The sequence below is a fragment of the Halichoerus grypus genome, chromosome 12 (assembly GCF_964656455.1).
Source record: "Halichoerus grypus chromosome 12, mHalGry1.hap1.1, whole genome shotgun sequence".
Classification (NCBI taxonomy): Eukaryota; Metazoa; Chordata; class Mammalia; order Carnivora; family Phocidae; genus Halichoerus; species Halichoerus grypus.
The window spans coordinates 4642974-4665503 of record NC_135723.1 but is presented as its reverse complement, the minus strand read 5'-3'; the positions used below and the strand labels follow the sequence as shown (position 1 = coordinate 4665503).

General features: G+C 52.9%; 1 protein-coding gene and 1 long non-coding RNA gene across 10 annotated transcripts in view; one reads left to right on the top strand and one right to left on the bottom strand.

Moving 5' to 3' along the window:
* GRB10 (growth factor receptor bound protein 10) overlaps nucleotides 1-22530 on the top strand; it is a 175086-nt gene that overhangs the window by 50419 nt on the left and 102137 nt on the right. For 4 of the 9 annotated variants that reach the window (XM_078059939.1, XM_078059931.1, XM_078059932.1 and 1 more), the window contains one exon: nucleotides 6839-6928. The exons of 2 other annotated variants lie outside the window; for them this stretch is intronic. In XM_078059939.1, coding sequence (XP_077916065.1) covers nucleotides 6878-6928 — 51 coding nt within the window. In that variant the 5' untranslated portion in view covers nucleotides 6839-6877. Of the gene's footprint in view, nucleotides 1-4958; nucleotides 5056-6838; nucleotides 6929-17844; nucleotides 17865-22530 lie in introns of those variants that run through there. 3 more of the 9 variants (XM_078059933.1, XM_078059937.1, XM_078059935.1) reach the window with 3 other exon arrangements.
* Nucleotides 16754-21703, bottom strand: LOC118542611 (uncharacterized). The gene is made up of 2 exons (XR_004920681.2): nucleotides 21537-21703; nucleotides 16754-17181 (listed from the first exon to the last, which is right to left on the bottom strand). It is a non-coding gene; the product is annotated as an uncharacterized LOC118542611 (long non-coding RNA).

Below are 22530 nucleotides of genomic sequence, written 5' to 3'. Positions count from 1 at the left end.
ACAAGAAGATGACCTTATCCGTAAGCCCCTTTCCTTGAAGCAAGAAAAAAGACAACAGTCGTTGGTACAATTTCTTAGTCATTCTACAACTGTTCATGAGAACGCCTTTTATTGTGGTAGATATAAAGCTGTAATATCTACCTGCCTGTCAGGCCCTTCGTCAGGCTATGGAGCACATCATTTTGATAAATCAGCTGATGATTTGAATATGGAACTCTCTGCAAAGTGGCACAGAATGTCATCACCGCTGTACTGTTGTAGGACATTTCGAAGTGCGTTTTTTTTGTTGAGGAGCAGGATGGAGGTTGAGTCTCCACGAGAGCACAGATCACGACTGTGGTCTTCGTCTTTGTCAGGTGTGGACGGCAGGGTGGATTTACGGAGGGCTTGCCGTGGGGTTTCCATTTCACCAGTCAGACGTTTGGGTTACGCACAGTCACACAACTGAGAGGGCATGGGTGCTCAAGAGAAACCAAAATGGACAAGCCGTAAACAATTTCCAAGTGGTAGAACAAGTGTGAACAGGAAACTTGGTGGTATTTAAAAAAAAAAAGTTTGTATAAAAGTGAATTTGCAATCATTGCTTTATCCATCTTCAACTTTTATCATCCTAAGAAATTCTGCTGAATCTCATGATTGTATTAAAAAATATTTAGTGGGGCTGGGGGTGCGCCTGGGTGGCTCCATCGGTTGAGCGTTTGACTCTTGATTTCGGCTCAGGTCATGATCTCTGCATCATGAGATCGAGCCCTGCATTGGGCTGTGTGCTCAGCGGGGAGTCTGCTTGAGATTCTCTCTCTCTCCCTTTGCCTCTTCTCCCACTCTCTCTCTCTAAATGAATAAAATCTTTAAAGAAATTTAGCAGAAGTTGTTAATTTTATTAAAGGAAGCTCATTGAATAGCCATCTTTTCTGATATTTAAAAACTGGGGATAAAATATATGAAACATAAAATTTACTATTTTAGCCATTTGTAAGTGTGCAATTCAGTGGACTTAAGTACATTCACAATGTTGTGTAACCATCATGGTTATCTATTTCCAGAACTTTGTCCTCATCCCAAACAGAAACTCTGTATCCATTGAACAAACTCCCCTTCTCCTAGCCCCTGCAAACTTCTACCTCTTGTTTCTATACTAGGTGCCTCATATAAGTGAGGTCCTACAATATTTCTGCTTTGGCGACTGACTTACTTCACTTGGCGTAATGTCTTCAAGGTTCATCCATGTCGTAGCATGTATCAAAGTGTTCCTTTTCAAGGCTGAATAATATTCCATGGCATGGATATGCTACGTTTTGCTTATTCATTCATCTGTTGATGGACACTTGGGTTGTTCACACTCTTTGGCTATTGTACACAGTGCTGCTATGAACATGGGCGTACAAGGATTTGTTTGAGTCCTTGCTTCCACTTCTTTTGAGGTATATGCTTAGAAATAGGATTTCTGGAACTTATGTTAATTCTCTGGTTTTTTGAGGAGTTGTTACACTGTTTTCCACAGAGGATGCACCATTTTATATTCTCACCAGCAATGCAGAAGGGTTTCGGTTTTTCCACATCCCCACCAACACCTGTGATTTTGTGTGGCATCTCATGGTGGTTTGATTTGCGTTTCCCTAATGACTAGTCATATGGAGCATCTTTCCATGTGTTTATTGGTCATTTTTATGTTTTCCTTGGAGAAATGTCTAGTTAAGGTCCTCTGACCATTTTTGAAATTGGTGGTCTGTTTTCTTATTGTTGAGTTGTAGGTGTTCTTTATATATTCTGGATAATAATCCCTTACCCAATAAATGATTTGCAACTCTTTTGTCCTTCTCTGTGGGTTTTTCCACTCCCTCCATCGTGTCCTTCGCACAAACGTTTTTAATTTGGATGAAGTCCAGTTTGTCTTTTGTTGTCTGTGCCTTTGGTGTCTTATCCCAGAAGTCATTGTCAAATTCAACATCATGGAAACTTTTCCCTAGGTTTTCTTCTAAGAGTTTTATACTTTTATTCTTATATTTAGGTCTTAGATCCATTTGAATTAATGTTCATTGATAGTGTAAGTCAAAAGTCCAACCTCATCATTTTGCATGTGGGTATCTGATTTTCCCAGAACCATTTGTTGAAAAGACTGTCCTTTCCTCATCGAATGGTCCTGGCACCTTTGTTGAAAATCAGCCAACCATTATATATGAGGGTTTATTTCTGCACCCTTTATTCGAGTCCATTAGTCTCTATGGGTGTCCTTCTGCCATTTCACACTACCTTTATCACTGTAGCTTTGTAGTAGGTTTTGAAATCAGGAAATGTGAGTCCTCCAATTTGGTCTTCTTTTTCAAGATTTTTTTTTTGTGTGTGTGGCTATTTGGGGTCCTGTGAGAATATATATAAATTTTAGAAAGATTTTATCGATTTCTGCAACAATCCTGGAGGGAATCTGTGAGGGATTGCGTTGAATCTCTAGATTGCTTTGGGGATTATCATCATGTGAACAGTATTAAATGTTCCAAACCATGAACACAGGGTGCTTTTCTTATTTATATCTTCTTTATATTCTTACAGCAGTATTTGCAATCTTTAGTGTACGAGTCTTTTGCCTCCTTAGTTGAATATATTCCTAATTATGATTCTTGATGCTATTTTGAATGGCGTTTTCTTAATCCCCTTTTCAGATTTTTTTGTATAGAGTGTATACTGAGTATATAAAATTAGTATACAACTGATTTTAGTGTGTCGATCTTCCATCCTGCAACTTTAATGCATTTATTTGTTAGCTATAGATTGAGGGCATGTCTTAGTAATCTTTAGGGTTTTCTGTAGATAAGATCATGTCATCTGTGAACAGAGATCGTATTAGTTGCTTTCTGATTTGGGTGCCTTTTATTTCTTTTTCTTGCTCTATTGCTCTAGCTAGAACTTCCAATGCAATGTTGAGTAGAAGATGCAAAAGCCGGCACCCTCACCTTGTTTTTGATCTTAGGGAAGAGCTTTCCATCTTTCACCATTAAATACGATGTTAGCTTTGGGTTTGAGACATTTTATTAAGAGACCAGAGTTACTCTGATCTTCTTAGTGTGTCTAACTATAGTTTTCCTATCCCAAAGGAACCTACTCAACAGGGCTTATGGGCTATATATTTTTCTGGCTGAGAAGGAATCTCACTTGGTAAATACTTCCAAAGGTCATATTTAGGTAATGAAATTGGCATGTTTATGTGATATTTTTGGCACTCCAACACCCACTAAATTTGAAGCTTCAGGGGGAAGGTAACGTGTTTCCACGTGTTGAACACATCCCAGAGTTCTGGAGGCATATGAGGCCAGGCAAGCAGCAGGTGAGCAGTGAGCTGGAAGGAGTGTGGGAAACAGTGGCAGAAGGAGGTGTGGGGCAAAGGTTTAGTATGGGTGCAGAGAGGGTCCTTGAGCGGCCAGGAAGGCCCATTCTCTGCGGCAGGAAGAGGGAGCCAGGAGGCTGTGAACCCCTCCCCCAGGCCTGCAGGGATGTGGATGGAGGGGAGAAAAACAGCGTCCCAGGAAAGTGAGGCTGCAGGCTGAAGAGGTGGAAGATGTGTTTGCAGGAGGGCCCGGGGCTGGGAGGCTGTCCACGCAGACTCATCAGACCCACGCGGGCTTTGGGGAGGCCCACAGGAGACAGCACAGCGTGGTCCTGGGAGCTGGCCGTGGTTGGTTGGGGTGTATACGTCAGAGTTCTCCAGAGAAACTGAAACGTGTGTGTCTGTACAGAGATTTATCTTAAGGAATTGGCTCATGTGACTGTAGGGCTGACAAGTCTGAAGTCCGTGGGGCAGGCTGGCAGTCCGGGAACTCAAGCAGGAGTTCGCTACAGTCTTGGGGCCAAATCCCTTCTCGGGGAAACCTCAGTCTTTGCTCTTATGCCTTCCACACATTGCACGAGGCCCACGCCCATTATGGAGGGTGATCACCTTTACTCAAGTCCAGTGGTTGCAGATGTTACCCATGCCTACAGAGTACTTTTATCTGTCTATCTATCTATGATTTATTTATTTAAGAGGGAGAGCGAGCGTGCACGCGCATGTGTAGTGGGGAGGGGCAGAGGGCGAGAGAGTCTCAAGCAGACTCCATGCTCAACATGGAGCCCGACGCAGGGTTCGATCTCACCACCCTAAGATCGGGACCTGAGCCAAAACCAAGAGTTGGACGCTTAACCAACTGAGCCACACGGGTGCCCCCATGGAGTGCTTTTAGAACAGCCTCTAGGTTGGTGCTGGACGCATGAGACTCGCCACCATGGGGGCCAGGTTTGCAGGGCTGGGGGCTGCTGGCCTGGCCGGAGCCTGGAGGGAGGTGACCCGCCACAGCTGTGCCCATGCGGGGAGTGGGGTGCTCCCGCCATCTTGTTAGCCCAGCAGCCTCTTAGGGATTGTTCTTTGGTTTCTGCCCAGTTGGCTTAAAGGATCCCACACACTCGCAGGAAACATAGGGGGTTGGTAGTAAACGTTACAGGTTTAGGGCACTTCTGTTCCTTTTAGCTGAAATGACAATTTAGTAGTGTTTTTATATCTTGGGTCTGATTTAGTTTTCGAGGCCCACCAGAACAGAATAGTACCGACTGAGTGGCTCAAACAACAGAAATTTATTTTCTCATGGCTCTGGAGGCCAGAGTCTGAGCTCGAGCTGTGGGCAGGGCTGTTCCTTCCGAGGCGTCTCTTCATGGGGTGCGGATGCCTGTCTCCTCCCCATGTCTTCTTCCCACGGTCTGTGTCCCGATCTCCTCTTACAGCAGATCAGGGCCCACACTAATGCCTCGTGGGAACCTTATCACCTCTTTCAAGACCCCCCACCTCCAGATTGTGCATCCTGGGTGTTAGGGCTTCAACTTCTGAATTTTGGGGAGGACCCCGTTCAGCCCATAACTGGGCCTTACCTTGATTTCTTTGCTATTTCAGTCGATAGAATGAATATCCTGACTTTTATGCACCCATCTGATTTTAGGTTTCCCCTGGGAAGCTTCTGTGAGTCTTTGATTTCTGAATTCTGAAAACCTCAGACTGTGTCTAGAGGGAGCTTCCCTGCCGCAGGTGCGTGGGAGGTGAGGCGTGGGGCTCCGCTGGGGACAGTGCAGGAGAGGTGGGTGGTCCTGCTGGCGGCCTCCGGACACGGTGGGGCGGCCGTCCTGGAGTCCTTTTGTTTTCTTCCCGCTCTAACCGGGTGACACGATGACCTGCAGAGTCCCCTTCGTGAAACCTGCCCTGCTTGGATCCAGATGCCAAGAGCCCGGTGAAGCGGGGGCCTGACAGGCGGGCAGCGTCCACACTGGGCGTGGGCGCTGGGGCACAGGGAATGCACAGTTTACGTGGGGGGAGCGAGACCGGGAAGGTGCCTTTACAGTTCTGTGTGGCAGATGGAAAAACGGATGTAAGCCCAGCGTGGGGCCCAGGAGCCCAGAAGGGACACTGACGGAGCCATCTCGGAGCAGTGGTGATTGGTGAGAGGCAGTCTGAGAGGACTTCCTGGAGGAGGTGATCCCTGAGCTCAGTCCTACAGGGTATAGTAGGTTAGCTGGTGGCTCAAGAAAGCCTCCCGTGGCCCAGAATTAGCAATCATTCAGGGTGTCTGGGCCACCAAGGGACCGAGGGTCCAGGGTGTGCACCTCTGGGATTGGTTATGATGGGGAGCGTTCATATGCTGCCATTCCTGAACACGTTTTCACGTCTGATGATTTCTGAAGGAGAAGACACTGCCTCTGTTCCTGGAATCCACGCCCTGCTCTCTGATTACTCCTGAGATTTGGAAAGAAAGATGTATCTCGGAGAAGCTCGCTTCGTGGAAGTTTGGCAGAGCATTTTTTGTGTTCAAAGGCAAAGGGATGACCCATCCCCAGTCCAGGCCAAGCCGCTGGTCGCCCCTCACCCCAGCCTCAGAAGGGAGGGGCCTTTGTCAGACTCAGCTGGGAAACTCGGCTGCTCTGCATGCTGCAGGCCCGTGGTTTGTGCCACAGTAGATTAAAAAAAAAAGATGGACGCCTGGGTGGCTCAGTTGGTGAAGCGTCTGCCTTCGGCTCGGGTCATGATCTCGCGGTCCTGGGATTGAACCCTGAATCGGGCTCCCTGCTCCGCGGGAAGCCTGCTTCTCCCCCTGCCTCTGCCTGATGCTCTGCCTACTTGTGCTCTCTCTCTCTCTGTCAAATAAATAAAATCTTGAAAAAAAAAAAAAAAGAAAAAGACAGGATCTCTGTTTCGCGCATATTAGGAGCTCACTGTAGGAGACAGTGTGCTGTTTAGTGTAGGTGCTGGTATTCGCAGCTCACTTAGAGGTCCGGAAAGTTTCCTGTATGTTCAGAAGTCCGTTTCTGTGAATGTTATTCTCAGAGGCTGTGGTCACAGAACCGTGGCCTGCAGGGAGAGTGTGGAGCTGACCGGGGGCCCTTAGGTGCTCCTGACGGTGGTCGACCTTGCCTGTGGCCGGGACGCCCAGCATGCACACAGCCACCTTGGTGCCTCATTGGAATTGGGCTAAATCCATAATTGCCCAAGTAAGATAAAGTCTTCAGGGATTCAATATTTGTAACGAGGAAAGAGCCCGGGGGTCCCTGGGAGCTCCCGGGAAGGCGTGCGGTCAGCGCCACGGGCCAGCACCCCCTTCACCCCACGGGCCCTGGGACCACGTGGCTGGCTCCCCACGGCTCTGTAGCTGGCAGCAGCCTCCTTCTGTTAGAAGGTAAGCGGGTACCCCCATTAGTAGACACCCAGCCGAGCACCTGACCGCCCGAGGGGTGTCTAAGGGCTGCCCCCTCGGCCGCGTTGCTCTTGAACAAGCTGTGAGGAGTTCATTTTTCCTCCGGTCCAGCTTCTCACGGTCTGTCTTTGTTGTAGGCGCTGCAGATCCGTCCGTGTAACTGGAAGAAGGAGCCCATGGCTTTAGCCGGCTGCCCAGATTCCTTCTTGCGCCATCCGTACTACAAGGTATGGGGGAGCGTGGACGGCTGCCGCCCGCACGTGGTGGTGGCCCAGGCCACGGCACAAATGTAGTTAGTGACCACGACCCACTCCGTCCCTGGCAGTGTGTGCGCGAGGGCCTCTGGCATGTCCCACGGAGGATCACGCGTGGCTCCCACAGTTGTCCTCACTTTGTGCTGGGAGACCTTACCACGTGTTCTCTATGTTCGTGGCATCCTCTCTTCGAGAAGATTGTCCTTGTGGTGCGGCATTTTCTCTGACGCGCGGGAGGGGGTGTTTGGAAGGCTCAGGCGCTGTGGGGTCGTCTGCTGGGCCCCAGAGCTCCGGGTGGCGAGTGGCCGTGGTGGCTTCGGGGATGTTCACGCGGAGACACAGCATCCGGGGCTAGAAGTGGGGAGAGGGAGGTCTCTGAGCCCAGGCGCATGCAGCCTGCCTTTTGGAGATGGAGTCCTCCCCGAAAGACTGGCTCTTTTTCCCCTCCACCCACTAGCATCAGGTGGGGTTTGGTGAAGGACACGTTCAGACCCGTCCATCCAGGTTCTCGAGCTCCTCTCTCTCGGCCGCTCAGTGGGTTTGCCCTGTACGCTTCCTTCATCTTCTGAACCACGTTTGTGTTTGAACTTTTACTTGACAGTGTGGAGGGATGCTTCTGAAGGAATGCACAAGCAAGGCTTGGCCTTTTTTTTTTTTTTTAAGACTTAGAGAGAGAGCAAAAGCAGGGGGAGGGGCGGAGGGACAAGCAGGGGGGCTCCATTCCAGGACCCCGGGATCATGACCTGAGCTGAAGGCAGAGGCTTAACCGACTGAGCCCCCCAGGCGCCCCAAGCTTGTCCATCTTTATCAGTCTCTCAACACTTCAAGTACTGGTACCATCTCTCATTCAGCCTCCGTCTCTCCCCCGCAGGGCTCCCAAGGTTTGGAGGTCCTTCCCTACGCTCTACCCTTGCGCTGATACTGTTTTTCCCTCCCTTAATCTGTAGAGCCTCTCTGGCAATAGTGATGAGAATTTGCTTATGCACCACGGCTGCGGAGAGATTTTCCTTTTTAATTTTTTTTGGTGTCGAAGTGACGTGAACCTTCGAAGAGAGGCTGAAGGTTAGGAATGCCGTTTGTTGTAGCTGCTGAATTTGAGACGAGACCGAAGCCGGTCACAAGCCAGAAAAGAGAGGCAGCACCCGAGCCGAACTGCGGAGCGTGCGGGGGACAAGTGGGTCTTCTCAGTGGGTGAGCTCTGCGAGGCCCTCGGCCTTCTGCAAGGTTCATTTCTTGTTCTTAAAGGGCCTCACCCCGTTGATTAAGCTCTGTGCTGCATTCATGGCTCGTTCTCCTGTGGTCACGTAGCTTTGGCCAGTTGTCTGGGCCCAGACTGTGCCCGTCATCTGTCTTGCTGCCCTACACTTCACACCATCACTCCCAAATGGAGGGGATGGATCGGCGCCCCATACGGGAAGCTGTCCCCGCAGACGCCCCCGGGGACAGTTTGAAGGTTCCCTGCGCTGAAAGTTGGTGGAGAAGGGTCCTCTCCAGCTGGTTACAGAGCGGACCTTGAGGGCCAGACCTGATGGAGGGAAGGGTGAGGGCACCGAGTCCCTCTTGCCATCCCCCCCACCCCCGTCTTCAGTTTCCCACCGGGCCATATGGAGATGGCAGAAGCACCAGGTAGAGGTCACGCCTCACTCCCCAGACGGACGCACTGGCTGTTTGTCTTTGCTGACTCAGCTGTCCGAACCAGTTGTCCGGCGTGGTAGGCAGCCCCCGCGAGCCTCTGTCACCCCTGGAGGAAATGCTCAGTCATGCTGTTTGGTGGCTTTGATGGGACGGTCTTCCTGCCATAAAAATCCAGCAGCCAGACTTGGCAGCTCACATCCGCCGTTCCTGGAAAATCAGATGACAGTTCCAGAATTTCTCAGAAAATGGGATGATTTACAGTGAGTTCCAGCCTTGAGCAATCCGCAATTATAGCAATTAGAGAAATCTCCCAAGTTTTTATAGAGAAGAATTTCTTAAGATCGTCAACGTACGAACGGTTTTCTAATTCTAGCTGTTCACTCCGAGCTGGGGCGTGGATTAGTTACCAGGTTCGGTCAATGAGTTGCTGAGATGTAGAGCTATTTATAGACACAGAAGCACCCCAATTAGCATGCGCGTTTAATTATCCTGCTTTCCGCTGTAGGGACCGGGCCAGCGGATGGGCGTGACGGGGCCCTGGGGCTGGTGGGATAGGGGGCAAACAGCTTCACTTTTAAGATGTAGGTTTCTCCTTTAAAATATGATATTGTTATAGTTCTGTGGCCTTGTGTGTGGGGGGGGGATCTTGTAATATTCTTGTGCCTCAGTTTCCCTGCTGGTAAGAGAGGGTTAGTGATGTCCAGGTTGTGTGGGGATCGGAGCAAACACACAGAAATCGCCTGGCATGGGGGTGGCCGCATCTTGGACACCCAGCCCAGGGTACTGACGTTTCATTCCTTGGTCATCAACTGTGCCCGACACAGTGTCAGAGCTAGGAAGACAGCTTTGTATGCGGCAGGCAGATTCCCGGGGCTCATGGGTCCTAGTGGGGGAGGTGGACATGGGACAGCAGGCAAATAAGATGATTGTGAATGAGAATACGAGGCGAATAAAACAGGCCAGTGGGAGAGAGGTCAGGGAGGCCTCCCTGGAGGAAGTGCCCAGAGCCGGGGTGGAGCCCAGGTTGGACTGGGCAGGGCGCTCTCCACAGATGACAGAGGAGGAAAAGCCTAGCCTGGGGAGGCCGGGGCGGAGGTGAGACTTTGGTCAAGTAGGAATGGGGGATGCAGCCCATTGTCTGTGATTTTAAAACCCCAAAAGCTCCAGACTGAGAGGTATTCTCATTTCTCATGTCACAGCTGACCCCGACTCGACTCATCCAGAGCTGTGCCCTTTAGGGGCATAATGGCTCCATTACCAGGCCTCCCTGGCCCCTGCATTCTCTCTCTCAAATCTGAAAAGTCCTGAATTCCCACCTCCATCTAGGCTGCAGGGTTTCAAGGAAGGGATTTACACACCTGTTATGAGGTACATTTTATTTATTGACTATAAATGAAAGCAACACTATCCTTAAGAAAAAAGCAGAAAAAATAGGAAGCGTGGTGGGTTCAGGTAAAACGTGTGAACAGAACGTTGAACGGTGCTTTGGCAGCGAAATGCTCGAAAGTAAACATGATGGAGGTTATCAAGCTCACCATTGAATTTCCAGATATTTATTCTGAGTATCGAGCTTTACTTTTACAATTTTTATTCGTGATTTCTGAGTCAAAGACATGTATGTTTATGGGATGCCTGGGTGGCTCAGTCGGTTGGGCGTCTGCCTTTGGCGCAAGTCATGATCCCAGGGTCCTGGGATCGCGTCCCGTGTCGGGCTCCCTGCTCAGCGGGTAGCCTGCTTCCCCCTGCCCACCTGCAGCTCCCCCTGCTTGTGTGCTCTCCTGCTCTCTTTCGTTCAAATAAATAAATACAATCTTTAAAAACAAAACAGAACAAAAAAACCACGTAGGCTTGTCTTCGAAGTCAGCATCTGAGAGAGTGTCCCTGTGACCCCCGTGCTTAGGTGGAGGTTGGAGCAGCCTCCTGCTCGCTTCCCCTTACCTGCCACCGTCCGTCTGTAGAGCAAATTCCTACGGTCTGTCCCAGGCCCCCGTTGCTGCGTGTTGCTCCTTTGGCTCCATTTCAGTCCCGGAGCCGGAGCCTTTGGGCAGAGCTCAGGCCCTGGCAGGCGACAGCCGTGGGCCCGTCCAGCCCCCTGCCTGCTTTTCTAAATGAAGGTTTACGGGAGCAGGGCCATGCTCATTTGTTGACATCTCCGCAGTGGCTGATTTTGGGCTCAGCAGCCGAGTGGAGTGGCGTCTGGCCCTTTGCAGAAGAAGTTTGTCAACTGCTGTTTTAGGACGCTGACTTCTCCAGTGAATGCTGTGGGCCTCCTCGTGTCTGCTGGCTCGTCTTCTCATGCTCGGGGCCACGGCGACAAGATCAGAGCCCGAGCATGGGACCTCGCCTGCCAAGCACATACGGCTGGGGATGTTCTGCAGGGTCTGTGGGCGTCTGTCCTGCATCTTCTGGCAGTGTCTGGAGCACCTGGGGGATGACATCATTCCTGTTGTCTTGACTTGGGATCGGTCCCCAGAAATGAATTCCGTTCCCAAAGCCCATCTTTATCTTTTCAGCCAGACAGGGATCCTGTAGCTTCTTCATTTTTATTCTTATGCGTCCGTATCTTGGCAAAAGGACGTTTGTATCGGACTCCATTTTCTTCTAGAAATTTGTGGCTGGTGACTTCGGCTCCTCATGGCTCTCACAGTCGAGCTGGAAGGATGCAAGGATGCAGAGATCATTTGTCCCATCCCTTGTATTTATTTCATGAGAGCGTCCCAGCTGATAGGAAGTCTCCCTAGCAGTGGTTTTGCAAATCATTTCAAGTTTCAGTTCTGAATTTCATAACAACCGCTCTTTTACAGAGGTGTTTTGTGAAGTAGAGGAGGGAATTTGTACATGTGTAATGTACCATACGCTAAATAAATTCCGTGTCCACTTCTTCTCTTTACAACATCACTGTGAGAATTAGACGTAACTTAGAGTCCTCGGCACCGTGCTCGGCGCATCGAAGGCCCGCAGGAAATGAGCCATCGCTTTGATGTGACGAAGTGAGCTGCTGTCTGATTTCTTAAAGAGTGTGGATCTCATCTCCAGAAGTCGAATTATTAGGTGGTTTTGGGATACCTAGGTAAATTTGAGACTGCAGTCTTCCCAAGTCTTTGAAATCACTGCAGGATCGTCACATAAAAATAGACGGCATTTGGTTTGGAAGACCATTTTCTCGGTGATCTGGTTCCATTTACTGGAACCCGATGTAGTGAATGACCTGTTAGTAAGCAGCGTGTGTGTTTATACTTTCTGTAACTATGGAAGCCACTGAAAACTCTTCTTTTTTTTAACGGTTGGGAGTAGCGTGGCTCCTTCACTCATGTACTTACCGTGTTAGGAATGACAGGCAGACCGCGGCTGGATGTCGGGACACAGATGCCAACCCTGGGTGGGTCCATGTCAGCGGTGTGCCTTGTGGGGACCAGTGGGGACCCTGTGTCATCCCTTGACATGTCATGTGGGTTTTCAGCCCGGAGCTCACGGCTCCGTGGACAGCGGTGTGTGCGGGTTATGGGGAGAACACTGAGCACTCTGTGCTCCCGTCTTGGATCCTCCCATTTAACCTCCCGCCAGCCCTGGGAGTTGGGACCCCCATGCTGTCCCCTTTCCAGATGACACTAATGTCAGGGCAGAGAGGCCGTTGCCCCCTACTGAGTAACAGCCCTGTTTTTCCTAACGTTTGTGGCCCTGGGCGGCGTGGTCATGTCCCTGAGGCCGAGGCGGAAGGGTATTGTCAGGGAGACCTGGGTTCAGTTCTCCTCAGCGCTCCTGTGATGCACCATTTCGTTGGTATCCTCTGATCCTGCGTTTATTTCTCTCATCCTAAAACACCATGAGATAAGGGTCACTTCAATGACAACTTTGCAGTTAAAGAGAAATCCCCCAGCCCTCGTCCTTAAGTGTGGGTCAGAGGATGTTTGTATTTCAAAATGTCCAAAAGTGGGGCGCCTGGGTGGCTCAGTCGTTGGGCATCTGCCTTCAGCTCAGGTCATGATCCTGGAGTCCTGGGATCGAGCCCCGCATCGGGCTCCCTGCTCGGCGGGAAGCCTGCTTCTCCCTCTCCCACTCCCCCTGCTTGTGTTCCCTCTCTCACTGTGTCTCTCTCTATCAAATAAATAAAATCTTCAAAAAAAAAAAACCCAAAATGTCCAAAAGTAGGCAGTCTCTGAAAACCAATGAAATAGTATAAGTAAATAAATACAAATTAAAAATGTTCTAGTATATATTCAGTTTTTTTTTTTTTTTTTTAAGATTTTATTTATTTATTTGACAGAGAGAGACACAGCGAGAGAGGGAACACAAGCAGGGGGAGTGGGAGAGGGAGAAGCAGGCTTCCCGCCGAGCAGGGAGCCCGATGCGGGGCTCGATCCCAGGACTCCGGGATCATGACCTGAGCCGAAGGGAGACGCTTAACGACTGAGCCACCCAGGCGCCCCTATATTCAGTTTTTGATTGGAGAGAGACAGGCTTGTTCTGGTCTAAATGTTCTTTTCATCGCCTCTTCTCAGATAATGTCCCCCCCCTCAGGCACGGGCTTCACTTCTTCGATTTCTTCTGATGGTTCCAAGGAAATAACAATTCTAAAATCATTCTAAAAAAAGAGCTGTATTTGTTGAGGGCTTCCTATGTGTTGTGAAGTCTCGGAGGTCATCACGTCCCTGTGAGGACCACAGTGTACCCCGTTGGTGTGCTGGCATCGGGATGGCGGTGTGAGCCGGAGGCCGGCGGGCGGGGAGGCGGCAGGCAGGACTTCCTGCGCGGTGTCACGGGTGCTCAGAGCCAGGAGGATGCTCTGGTGTGTGCCGGGGTGACACGCAAGTCCTCGAGTCCCTCGTGTTTCCCTCCTAAGGCCCCTTTGGTAACAGAGCCCGTGCGTCCCATCCTGCCCACCTGCCGTGGCCCACACGCCCCTCGGCTCTTGAGGGCCCTTCCGTTGTCCCGGTTTCTGGCACGTTTTCTTGTTTCCATCCTCCTGGTTTGTCTTTCCCTCTTAAACAAAGTCATCAGCACTCCAGGTGGGTCTGGCCAGGTCAGAGCGGGGGGCTGGAGGGGGACTGCCCCACTCTCTCAGGGCATGAGAGTCTCATCAGTCACTGGAGGCCAAGATGGGCTTTCTTGTGGGGAGAGGGTCTCTCCGGGCAGGCCTCTCTGTGTTCTGGGCGACCCCAGGGGGCCCTGGTCCTGACCAGCCCATGAGCAGTAGAGAAATTGAGAGAACACGTTTAGAAATTTTATAGCAATTTGAGTGTTGAATATAGTGATAAAAATGTGGGCGTGTATTGTCCCATGTTTCAGTACTTCATTTTTATCGTGTTTTATATAAAATCGCCATGCTGGACAGACTGGTATCGATAGCGTCAGCGAACACTGCCCTCCCCCACAGGTGGGTTGGGAAGTGCTGGCTTAGGGACCTCAGGGGGTCAAGGTCACGTTTGTGGTGGTTCTGGTTTGCACTTGCCCAGTCTGGCCTCGGATGCGTGAGATTTGTACGGTGACGTTTCGTGAGGCACGGTAGGCTTCCCGAATTCACTAGACTTCATTCTGGTCAGTGGGGGGGCCGAGGGAGGACGCCGCCGTCCCCACATGCTGTGCCCGACCCGAGTCCTCCTGCCCTCCTGCGAACTGCCCGTGGCGGGCTCCTCGAAGCTCCTGGGGTCTGGGCTCGGGGGTTCACGTTAGGGGATTTTCTCTGGGCTTTCCAGCGGGACCCACCTCCCGCCTCCTGGGGCTTTACCTTGAGCAGCAGTTTGTCCTGCGTCTGTCATGGGGGCCGTGAGGCGAGGGGACAATGAGCCCGTCTGGAAGCCGGGCAGACCCGCGCTCTCGTCTGATGGTCGCACTTGACTTTTGCGAAATGGGAGCCACGGGGCCCATTTGATGGGACCGGAGGAATCCCCCGGAGTTGCCCAGGAGTGCTGAGCGCTGTGACCTGCTTGGTCCCTGAAGCCCAGAACTTTGGAGGAGACGGGCCAGGCTAGCCAAGGAGTTGGTTGTATGCTTGCAGACCACCCCCTGAAACCCGGCTGCTAAGATGCAAGCAGACTCCTTGACATTTTATGTTACTCTTTGGGCAGCGAGAAAGGGCTCAGCGTTTTCCTGACGGTTGCCCGTTGTGGGACCGCTGTCCACCCGGCTGGGCCCTCCTTTGCCTCGAATCTCTGGACATCTGCCACCAGAAGCAGCAGAGGCCGGTGCCCTTGGCCTCCGCCGGCCCCTTCTCTCTCCATCTTGCCATCCCTACCTCCGCGCCTTTGCTCAAAGTGGTTCCTCTGGCTTTGGCCCTGACGCCCCCTCCTCCCCCTGGAGCCGTGTGCATCCCCGTTTTCACTCTCACTTCAGAGCTCCCACCACTGTCTGTCCCTGTCCTCCCCGCCACCCGACGTGTGGCTCCTTGAGGACACGGGAGTCGTGTTCGCTCTCTGCTGGACCCTCCATGGTTGGCCCAGCACCTGCGAGGTGGGACGCGGCCTGCCTGCTCAGGGGTCAGAACCCTGTGGCCTCGCCCTGCCCATGTCTGGGGGCACCCTAGCCACCCGGTGTGGGGAGGGGGCAGCAGAGCAAGAAGGTGGCAGGGTGGGGGTAGGATGTGATGGTGACACTGCGAATCGGGGTTCCTTGGGGGCTGGTCCGTGTGGGGCAGCCTGGCTCTGGATGCCAGCCAGCCACTCATCGTCAACCTGCTCACCCAGTACACGTGGTTGCTGGGCCTGCCTCGTGAAGGCGGGGAGGGTTCCCTTTCCTGCGCTTGCACGTCCTGGGTGCGTGTTTCTGGGGCCCGCCGAGTGCTGTGCGCATGTTAGCCCTTTGGCCTGGGAGGCTCTGCCCGGTCTGGCCGCAGCCTACCCCTCCTGCCCACCTCGGCCCCTCTCACCCCGCCCCACTGTGGCTGTGGGGTCGTCTGTCACCTTGCCCCTGCACCTGGCCCCCCAGGTTGCGTCTTCCATGAGAGGTTTCTCCAGATCTCACGTGAACACTCCCTCTCTGCGGGGAAGGTAGCCGGGCCTCCCAAGCGGGGTCGACGGGAGTCCTGGTTTGCCCGTCGCAGACCCAGGTTCCACCTGCTGTTCTATGTGGCATGCACGCACGCCGAGCTCCAGCCACAGGTTAGGGGTCACCGTGCTCCTGCGCCCAAGCGGAGCGCCCCTTGCAGTGTCGGGAGCTGGGGGTGGAGGGGCTTGCCGACAAGATCCGATTGGGGTCTGGAAAGCAGGCTCTGGCTGCAATGTCGGGAACTCTGTCCTGTGTCTGCGGGATGTGCTCAGGCTGGAGCACAGGGGGGCCGGCGTGTCTCCTGCCCCCGTGGCCTGTTCGGTGGACGGCGGCTCCGTCCAGGGGCCGCGGCTGCTGCGTTCTCTGGCGGAGTCCAAGAGCGCGTCACAGTGCGGGGCGGGCGGACACCTGTTACTCGTGATAATATTTGAAGACTGCAGACAGGCCGTGAGATATTCGGGGGTCACGGTTTGTGAAACTTGGCGGTGAGGCGGGGCATCTCCTTCCTTCCTGTCACTGAGACGGAGGGGAAGAGGGCGTCTGTTGGGGCAGCTCGCCGGTGGATTGGGGCGCTGGGGAACTTGTGTGTTCGTTCAGCAGCGAAGACCCAAGTGCCAAGCGCACGGGCCAGCCCGCCCGCCCGCCCGCCTGCCAGCAAGTGCTGCCGTGTCCTAAACGAGCAGTAAGTGGGTTGACAGGAATCAGGCGGTAGCAACTGGTTTTTTGTTCTTTTGTTTTTTTTTTTTTTTTTTTTTTTTTAGTGATGCATTTTGGGGGAGAGAGGAACCTTAAAATGATCCCTTTTAATACAGCATGTGGGGTAGTGGAAATGGGAGCTTTTCAGCTCTGTTTACTTTCCGATTTAAGTGTTTGGTTTTGCGAGTAGGGTAGGTTTAAATTCTGTTTTGCTATTCCCGTATGATGCTTCGTTCCTACCGAATTTCCTAGCAGCATGCATGGATCCCTTTTTTGTTGCTGGTTACGTTTCCCTCCCTCTGTTCCCTGCGCCTCATTCGGCGGGTGGCGGTGGATGGGGCCGCTCACCTGCTCTTGGTGCCCAGTTACTACCCCAGCACAGAGGGGTCCCTGACTCTTCACAGCTGTGTCTTCGTCATCCTCAGCTCGGTTACTAAATATTCCTGCATGTCTGAGGGAGACCCTGAGAACGTGGCTACTGGTACCTTTTAAAGATTATTACTGTATTTTTATTAACTAGGAGGACACCAAAAAAAAAAAAGAAAAAACACCAAAAACAAAAGGGGGTGTATGAAGTAGCTATTAATTGAAGATGAGCATATTCTCAGCCTCTGCGAACCTTTCCTGTAAATGACCTTTAAAGAATAAACACGTAGCAGATTTTTAGCCGTTTCCTCTTACTGGACTTTCTGTCACTCTCTGTGCACGGTTGGTGAGTTTTTCCGGGAGAGTGATGGGAAACCTGGCCTTTCGTTTTCCGCAGGTGGATTCCCCGCCTCTGCCGGTAGCTCTCTGAGGGGTTCGAGCAGCGGGGGGACGGGCTGGGGGGTGGCGGGGTCTCCACCATCTGTTTCTGCATGCCTGGGAGCTTGCTGTCGACAGAGGGACTAGAACTGAATCGCTTGGTAGTAGGGCTTAAAAAAGAAAAAAAAAAAGAAACCATCAAAAGGAGCATAAACTCATAGGAAAAACAAGACCTTTCGTCATTGGTGGAACATTCCAGAGTGGGATAAAAGTGCAAGAAGCTAGGTCGGATGTTTATTTCCCAAGGAACGGGCTGGCCTCTGGTCTCACTGTCCAGATTCGTCATGATTAAGATGAAGATGCTGAGGGGCGCCTGGGTGGCTCAGTCTGTTAAGCCTCTGACTCTTGATTTCGGCTCAGGTCATGATCTGGGGATGGTGAGATCGAGCTGCGGGGTCGGGCTCCATGCAGGGCTTACAATTCTGCTCCTCTGCCCCTCTCCGCACCCCACTCACACACACACACTCTCTCTCTCTCTAAAAAAATTAACTTAAAAAAAAAAAGATGAAGACACTGAAATTGCCTTGTGCGGGTGGTCCTTACCCTTCCTTTTCAGGGAGCCCTTCCCTCCTCTTTTCTTTAAATTGCAGCTTCCTCCCCCACTTACCTGCTCTGTGCTTTCCTTTGATTATTCCACGGCATCACCCACTTCCATTATAAATGAGTAAATTGCATGGTGTGATTATGGTTTATTCTCTGTTTTGTCCAGATAACACATAAAGCCAAGAGGGCAGGACCTGTGCTTTAAGGGCTAACGCACTGGCCACTGAGTAGGTAGACAGTTGCTGAGCAGGTGAGTCTCTTTGAAGATTGGCTGTATTTCTCTGTTCTTAGGCAACCGAGTGGTCAGATTCCAGAGTCTCTGAAGCTGATCAGGTGCCCCGGGACTATGCCATGCTGGTAAAGATGTCAGTCCTCGATGAGCTTGAGGACGTTGATCCGTGATCACAGACATCTTTTCATTGGTTCGAGAAGCTTTCTCGGACCCGAGAGCAGTGAAAAGCAGCCTGTGCTTTCCCACCTTCCCCGGCTGATTTCCAGCGGGGGTGGGGGGGTGGGGGGGGGCGTGTATCTTAGGCTCCCACGTGCATATGAAACCTGCTTCTTACTGAGCAAATGCGTTTGGAGTCCATTTCGGTCTGTGGTCTTCTAGGACAGAAGATCAGGGGTGGAGTGCGGGTTGAGGGTGCAGACTCGTGAGTCCCCGGGCTTGACCCTGTATCCTGTGCGTGGCGCGGGACTGCACTCCATCCTCTGCCTGCCCTGCTTGCTGTGTGGTGGGGACACCACAGTCCCCTCTGAGCTACTCTGAGTCAGGGCTTCAGGGCGAGATGGGGCCGCCTGAGCCTAGGACACTGCAGTGGCCATAAGAGAAATGTGTGTCCAAGTATATTTAGAAGGCCGAGTCATCAGGATGTGGTAGCAGGGTGGAATGGAATGTGGAGCAGGAAGAGTTTGAGGCTGACTCTTCTGTCTGGCTTGAGCACCTGCCTGAGGGGCGTCTGGCTGGCTGGCTGGCTGGCTGGCCGTCACTGAAGTATTTCTGGGGACCAGTGTAATGCCAGCATTTCAAAACACAGAAGTTTCAGATGCAATTAACCTGTCTTCTCATCACCTAAAAGTAGCCTCTCTGTCCATTCACCACCCTCCTGGTCAGCCACGTGTCCAGCCTTTGAGTAGGCATGGAATGTCCTTTTCCCGGACGCTTCAGTCACCTGGTGAACACCATCGCACGAGCCTGTCCCGTCTGCTAGCCTGGCACTTGGTCTGCTGGTCTGTGACATTTGTGCAGTCTGCACCCTGAGCGTCCGTCCCTGTCTCACTGGGCTCCCTAGGGTCTGGGCCTTCCCTGGAGTGGGAGGGACCTGCTTTGTTCCCAGCAGCTCCCTTCTGGGCCTCGTTGGAACAGGGTCACGTGATGGCTCTGTTGGGACCTTATTATTCCCCCTCACAGCTCCCCCCAGGACGGGTTGGCAGGGTTGGGGTTAGTGAGTTTATGGATCAGGATTTTCAACGGATCCAGGGATCCTGTTAGGCCGGGAACAGGTGCTGAATAGCAGCGTTGTCAAACCTGTTGCGTGTTTGCTGGCCCAGGAAGGAAGTCTCTCTCTGATCTGTTGATAAGGAGCAAGGATCATGATCTAGCAGGGAGTTCTCGGGTAAAGAAATGTTTTGTGGAGAAGGCGGGGCTGTCACAGTATCTGGAGATTATCTGTGCCCGAGTGCGGTTTAAATTTGTGGCGCTTGTGTTTTCCACGCGCACGCGCACACGTACACACACGCTCCCGGCTTCTCCTGAGCACGACGCCCTGGGTCACGGGGCCGGGAGCACAAGTCTGCAGCCGGACCTTCTGTGCCGGAGGCTGGGCCCGCGTCCCTGCTGGCGGGTGACGCTGGAGTGGCCTGTCCCTTGTAGCTGCTTTCCAGGTGTGCGGGGCTGGGTGCACCTCTGAAGGAGGCCTGGAGACCCTCCTTGCTCCCCCGTACAGGGGGGTGGCTGTCTCGGGGATGGGAGGGAACTGGGGTCTGCGGCCGGAGTTTGAACACCTCATGCTGTCTCCGCAGCAAACCCTTGGAGGTGGGTGCTGTCGCCCAGTTTTCCCGTGAGGACGGAGGCCCAGACTTCTGTTGCCTTACCATGCTCAGGCTAGACACCTGGGGAGCGGAGCCGGGTTCAGCTCTGCTCTGCCTGGTCCCAAACCTGAGTCCCCTCCCCTCTGCCCACATGGGGCATGATTTAGGGGAGATCCCCCCTTGCTTTCCTCTGGGTGCTTCATTTTGGAGAGTTTCTGTGTCTTCGTGCGGGTTCTGCTACCCCCAGCCTCCCAGACCGCAGGGGAGCGGCTGGGCTGAGGGGAGAGCAGAGAGGGGGTGTGCGTCTCACCTGCGGCCAGGCCCATCCTGGGGTTGGGTTTGGTGCCCCTCAGGATCGTGCTTGCTTGCACCCTCCTGAACACGTGCGGCCTTGCTCTCCAGGCTTCTCGAGCGTTCCTGCCTTCCAGGGTCATCTCCGACGTTTGCGGGGCTCTTTCTCTCGGCGGACGTCGCCTCTCCTGAGGGACCCTGCTTTCTCTTCACGCCTGCTGGTTTGGGATTGGGTGTCAGGCGGCTGAGCACTGCGGTTTTTTGTTTCTCCTGTTTTTGTGTTGCTTTGAATATGGGGGGATTTCTAATGTGAACAGTTAGGCTTCTTCGAGGCTGTTGGTCCTTCTGAAACTTGCTTCTTTTTTTTTTTACCCGGCGTGCTGGGCCGCGCCTGCCCTCACCACGGAGGCAAGACTTTTCGGGAGCTCCGTCCCGTGTCCCACGTGTATGAGCTTTTCCACTGTGGCTGCAGGGGGACACAACCTTTGCTCCGACCTGCGTGAGCTCCAGGAGTCCTTCAGTCCTTCTGCCTGCTTCTTTCCGGTGGCTCTTGCCCTGGGCTCCAGAGTTTCCAGACGTGCTGTGTGCACGAGCCAGTACTCGGCTGACGGCTTGCCCAACGCCCCAGACAGGTCTCCCCGAAAGGTCCTCCTGCCTTGTGTTGCAGATTGTGGGCGCCCCGGGCGGCGAGTTTGTCTTTCTCAGAGATAACAGTCCTGTGCTCCCTGCTGCCCAGTGCACAAAGCCATTTCAGTGTTTTACTTATTTAAGGAGAGAGGGTCTGTTCAGTCCTTGATATTCCGTCTGGGTGGGCAGCACAGAGGTCCCCCATGCTGTTGTAGCCATGGTCCTAGGACTAGATCAGGCTCAGATCGTTTCATGTAGTATCTAGAAGCAGCCTTGGAGCCGAAAAGAAATACAGAGACCGTGTAGCCCAGAGACCTCCCTTTATTTAATTTTACTTTTTAAAAGATTTTTAAAATTTATTCGACAGAGAGAGAGATGGCGAGAGAGGGAACACAAGCGGGGGGAGCAGGAGGGGAGAAGCAGGCTTCCTGCCGAGCAGGGAGCCCGATGCGGGACTTGATCCCAGGACCCTGAGATCATGACCTGAGCCGAAGGCAGACGCTTAACAACTGAGCCACCCAGGCGCCCCGAGAACTCCCTTTATAGAGGAGGAAAAAGGCACGTAGAGGGAGTTTATTTGCTTCGAATCACGGAGTTCATCACAGTGGTGATTTATAAACATTTGGCTCATGCCACAGAAAGGATTTTCATTCATGAAGGGTGTGATGATCTGCTTCTGGTGACCCAAGCGGGGGTTGGGACCCAGCGGTCCTCCTGCCACGGGGAGGGGCTGACCCGAGTCTTGTTTGCCCGGCACCGGCAGCTCCAGGGCCAGAGAACCCAGTTCATTGTGCCCTGGGGTCTGTGCTCCTCCTTTGCTTGGTCTTAGCTACTTGCTTTGCACAAAGCTCCGTGGAAGATACCCCTCCAGTGAGCGTCACCCTGACTTGACAGCCATGACCTTCAGCGTGCTTCTAGAAGCTTCTTCCTACCCCTCCCTGCTGTCCCACCCACCCTCAGAAGACCATTGTACCTGGTTCAGGTGTGGTGTGGGAACCCGGGTGGGGTGCAGGAGGGGCTCGGGCTGGAGCTCTGGGCCAGACCCAGCTTCTTCATTCTGCCTCCAGATTCCTGGCCCGGGGCTGCCGCTCACCCCTGGCCTTCTGGCCTCCGCTCGCCAGAGAGACGGAGAAATGAGGAAGAGCCACCATCAAGGATTACATCATCGTAAACCCTGGGGCTTTTTCCTGGTCAGCCAGGACCAATGAGAGCCCTTCCCAGATTTTGAAATGTAGTTTTGAAAAAGTTCACGGAAGAGCAGCCTCTCGTCGTTCCGCTAACCAGGGGCACGTGGTGGGGGTGTGCCATGTGCTGGGGGGGCTGCGGGAGCTCTGTCCAGAACATAGTCCCGTCTCGGTGCATCCCGACGACCGCGCGCCACATGCTTTCCTGCCCGGGTGTGAGTGTGGATGTGGCACGGGGTGGTGTTGCCAAGACAAAGCTGGAAGCTTCGAGCCAACGAACTCGGGTTCATGTGTCTGCAGAGGCTTTGCGCGCCCCACTGGGGAGGCCTCAGGATTGTGACCCACATTTCAGACGAGGGAGCTCAAGCGCTGAGATGCTGAGGGATCGTCACTGGGACTTTGAACCCAATGGCCCCAGCGTCCAAGCTGTGCTGGCGTTTTGTTAACACCCTCTGCTTTGTCCTTTTTGTTTGGGTCTGTGTGTGGCCCAGGGGACTCGATTCCTTTTGCCTCCGGGAGGGGCTCAGCTCGTGGGTGGCCCTCTGGCCTGGTCCCTTGAGCCTCCGGGAAGCTCGGTACACGCAGTCATCTGTGACAGGGATGGGCCGGGGGCAGCAGGGGGAGCACCGGGCACCAGGCCCGTCTTCCAGAGCTTGGGGTCATGGTTGGCCAGAGGTCGCCAGGGTGGGGTCAGAACACATTTTATTCCATTTGGAAGTTCGTGGTTTCTTTGTCAGATTGTGCTCATTGCCCGTGTTGCATTTTGACTGATCCTCGGGAAGT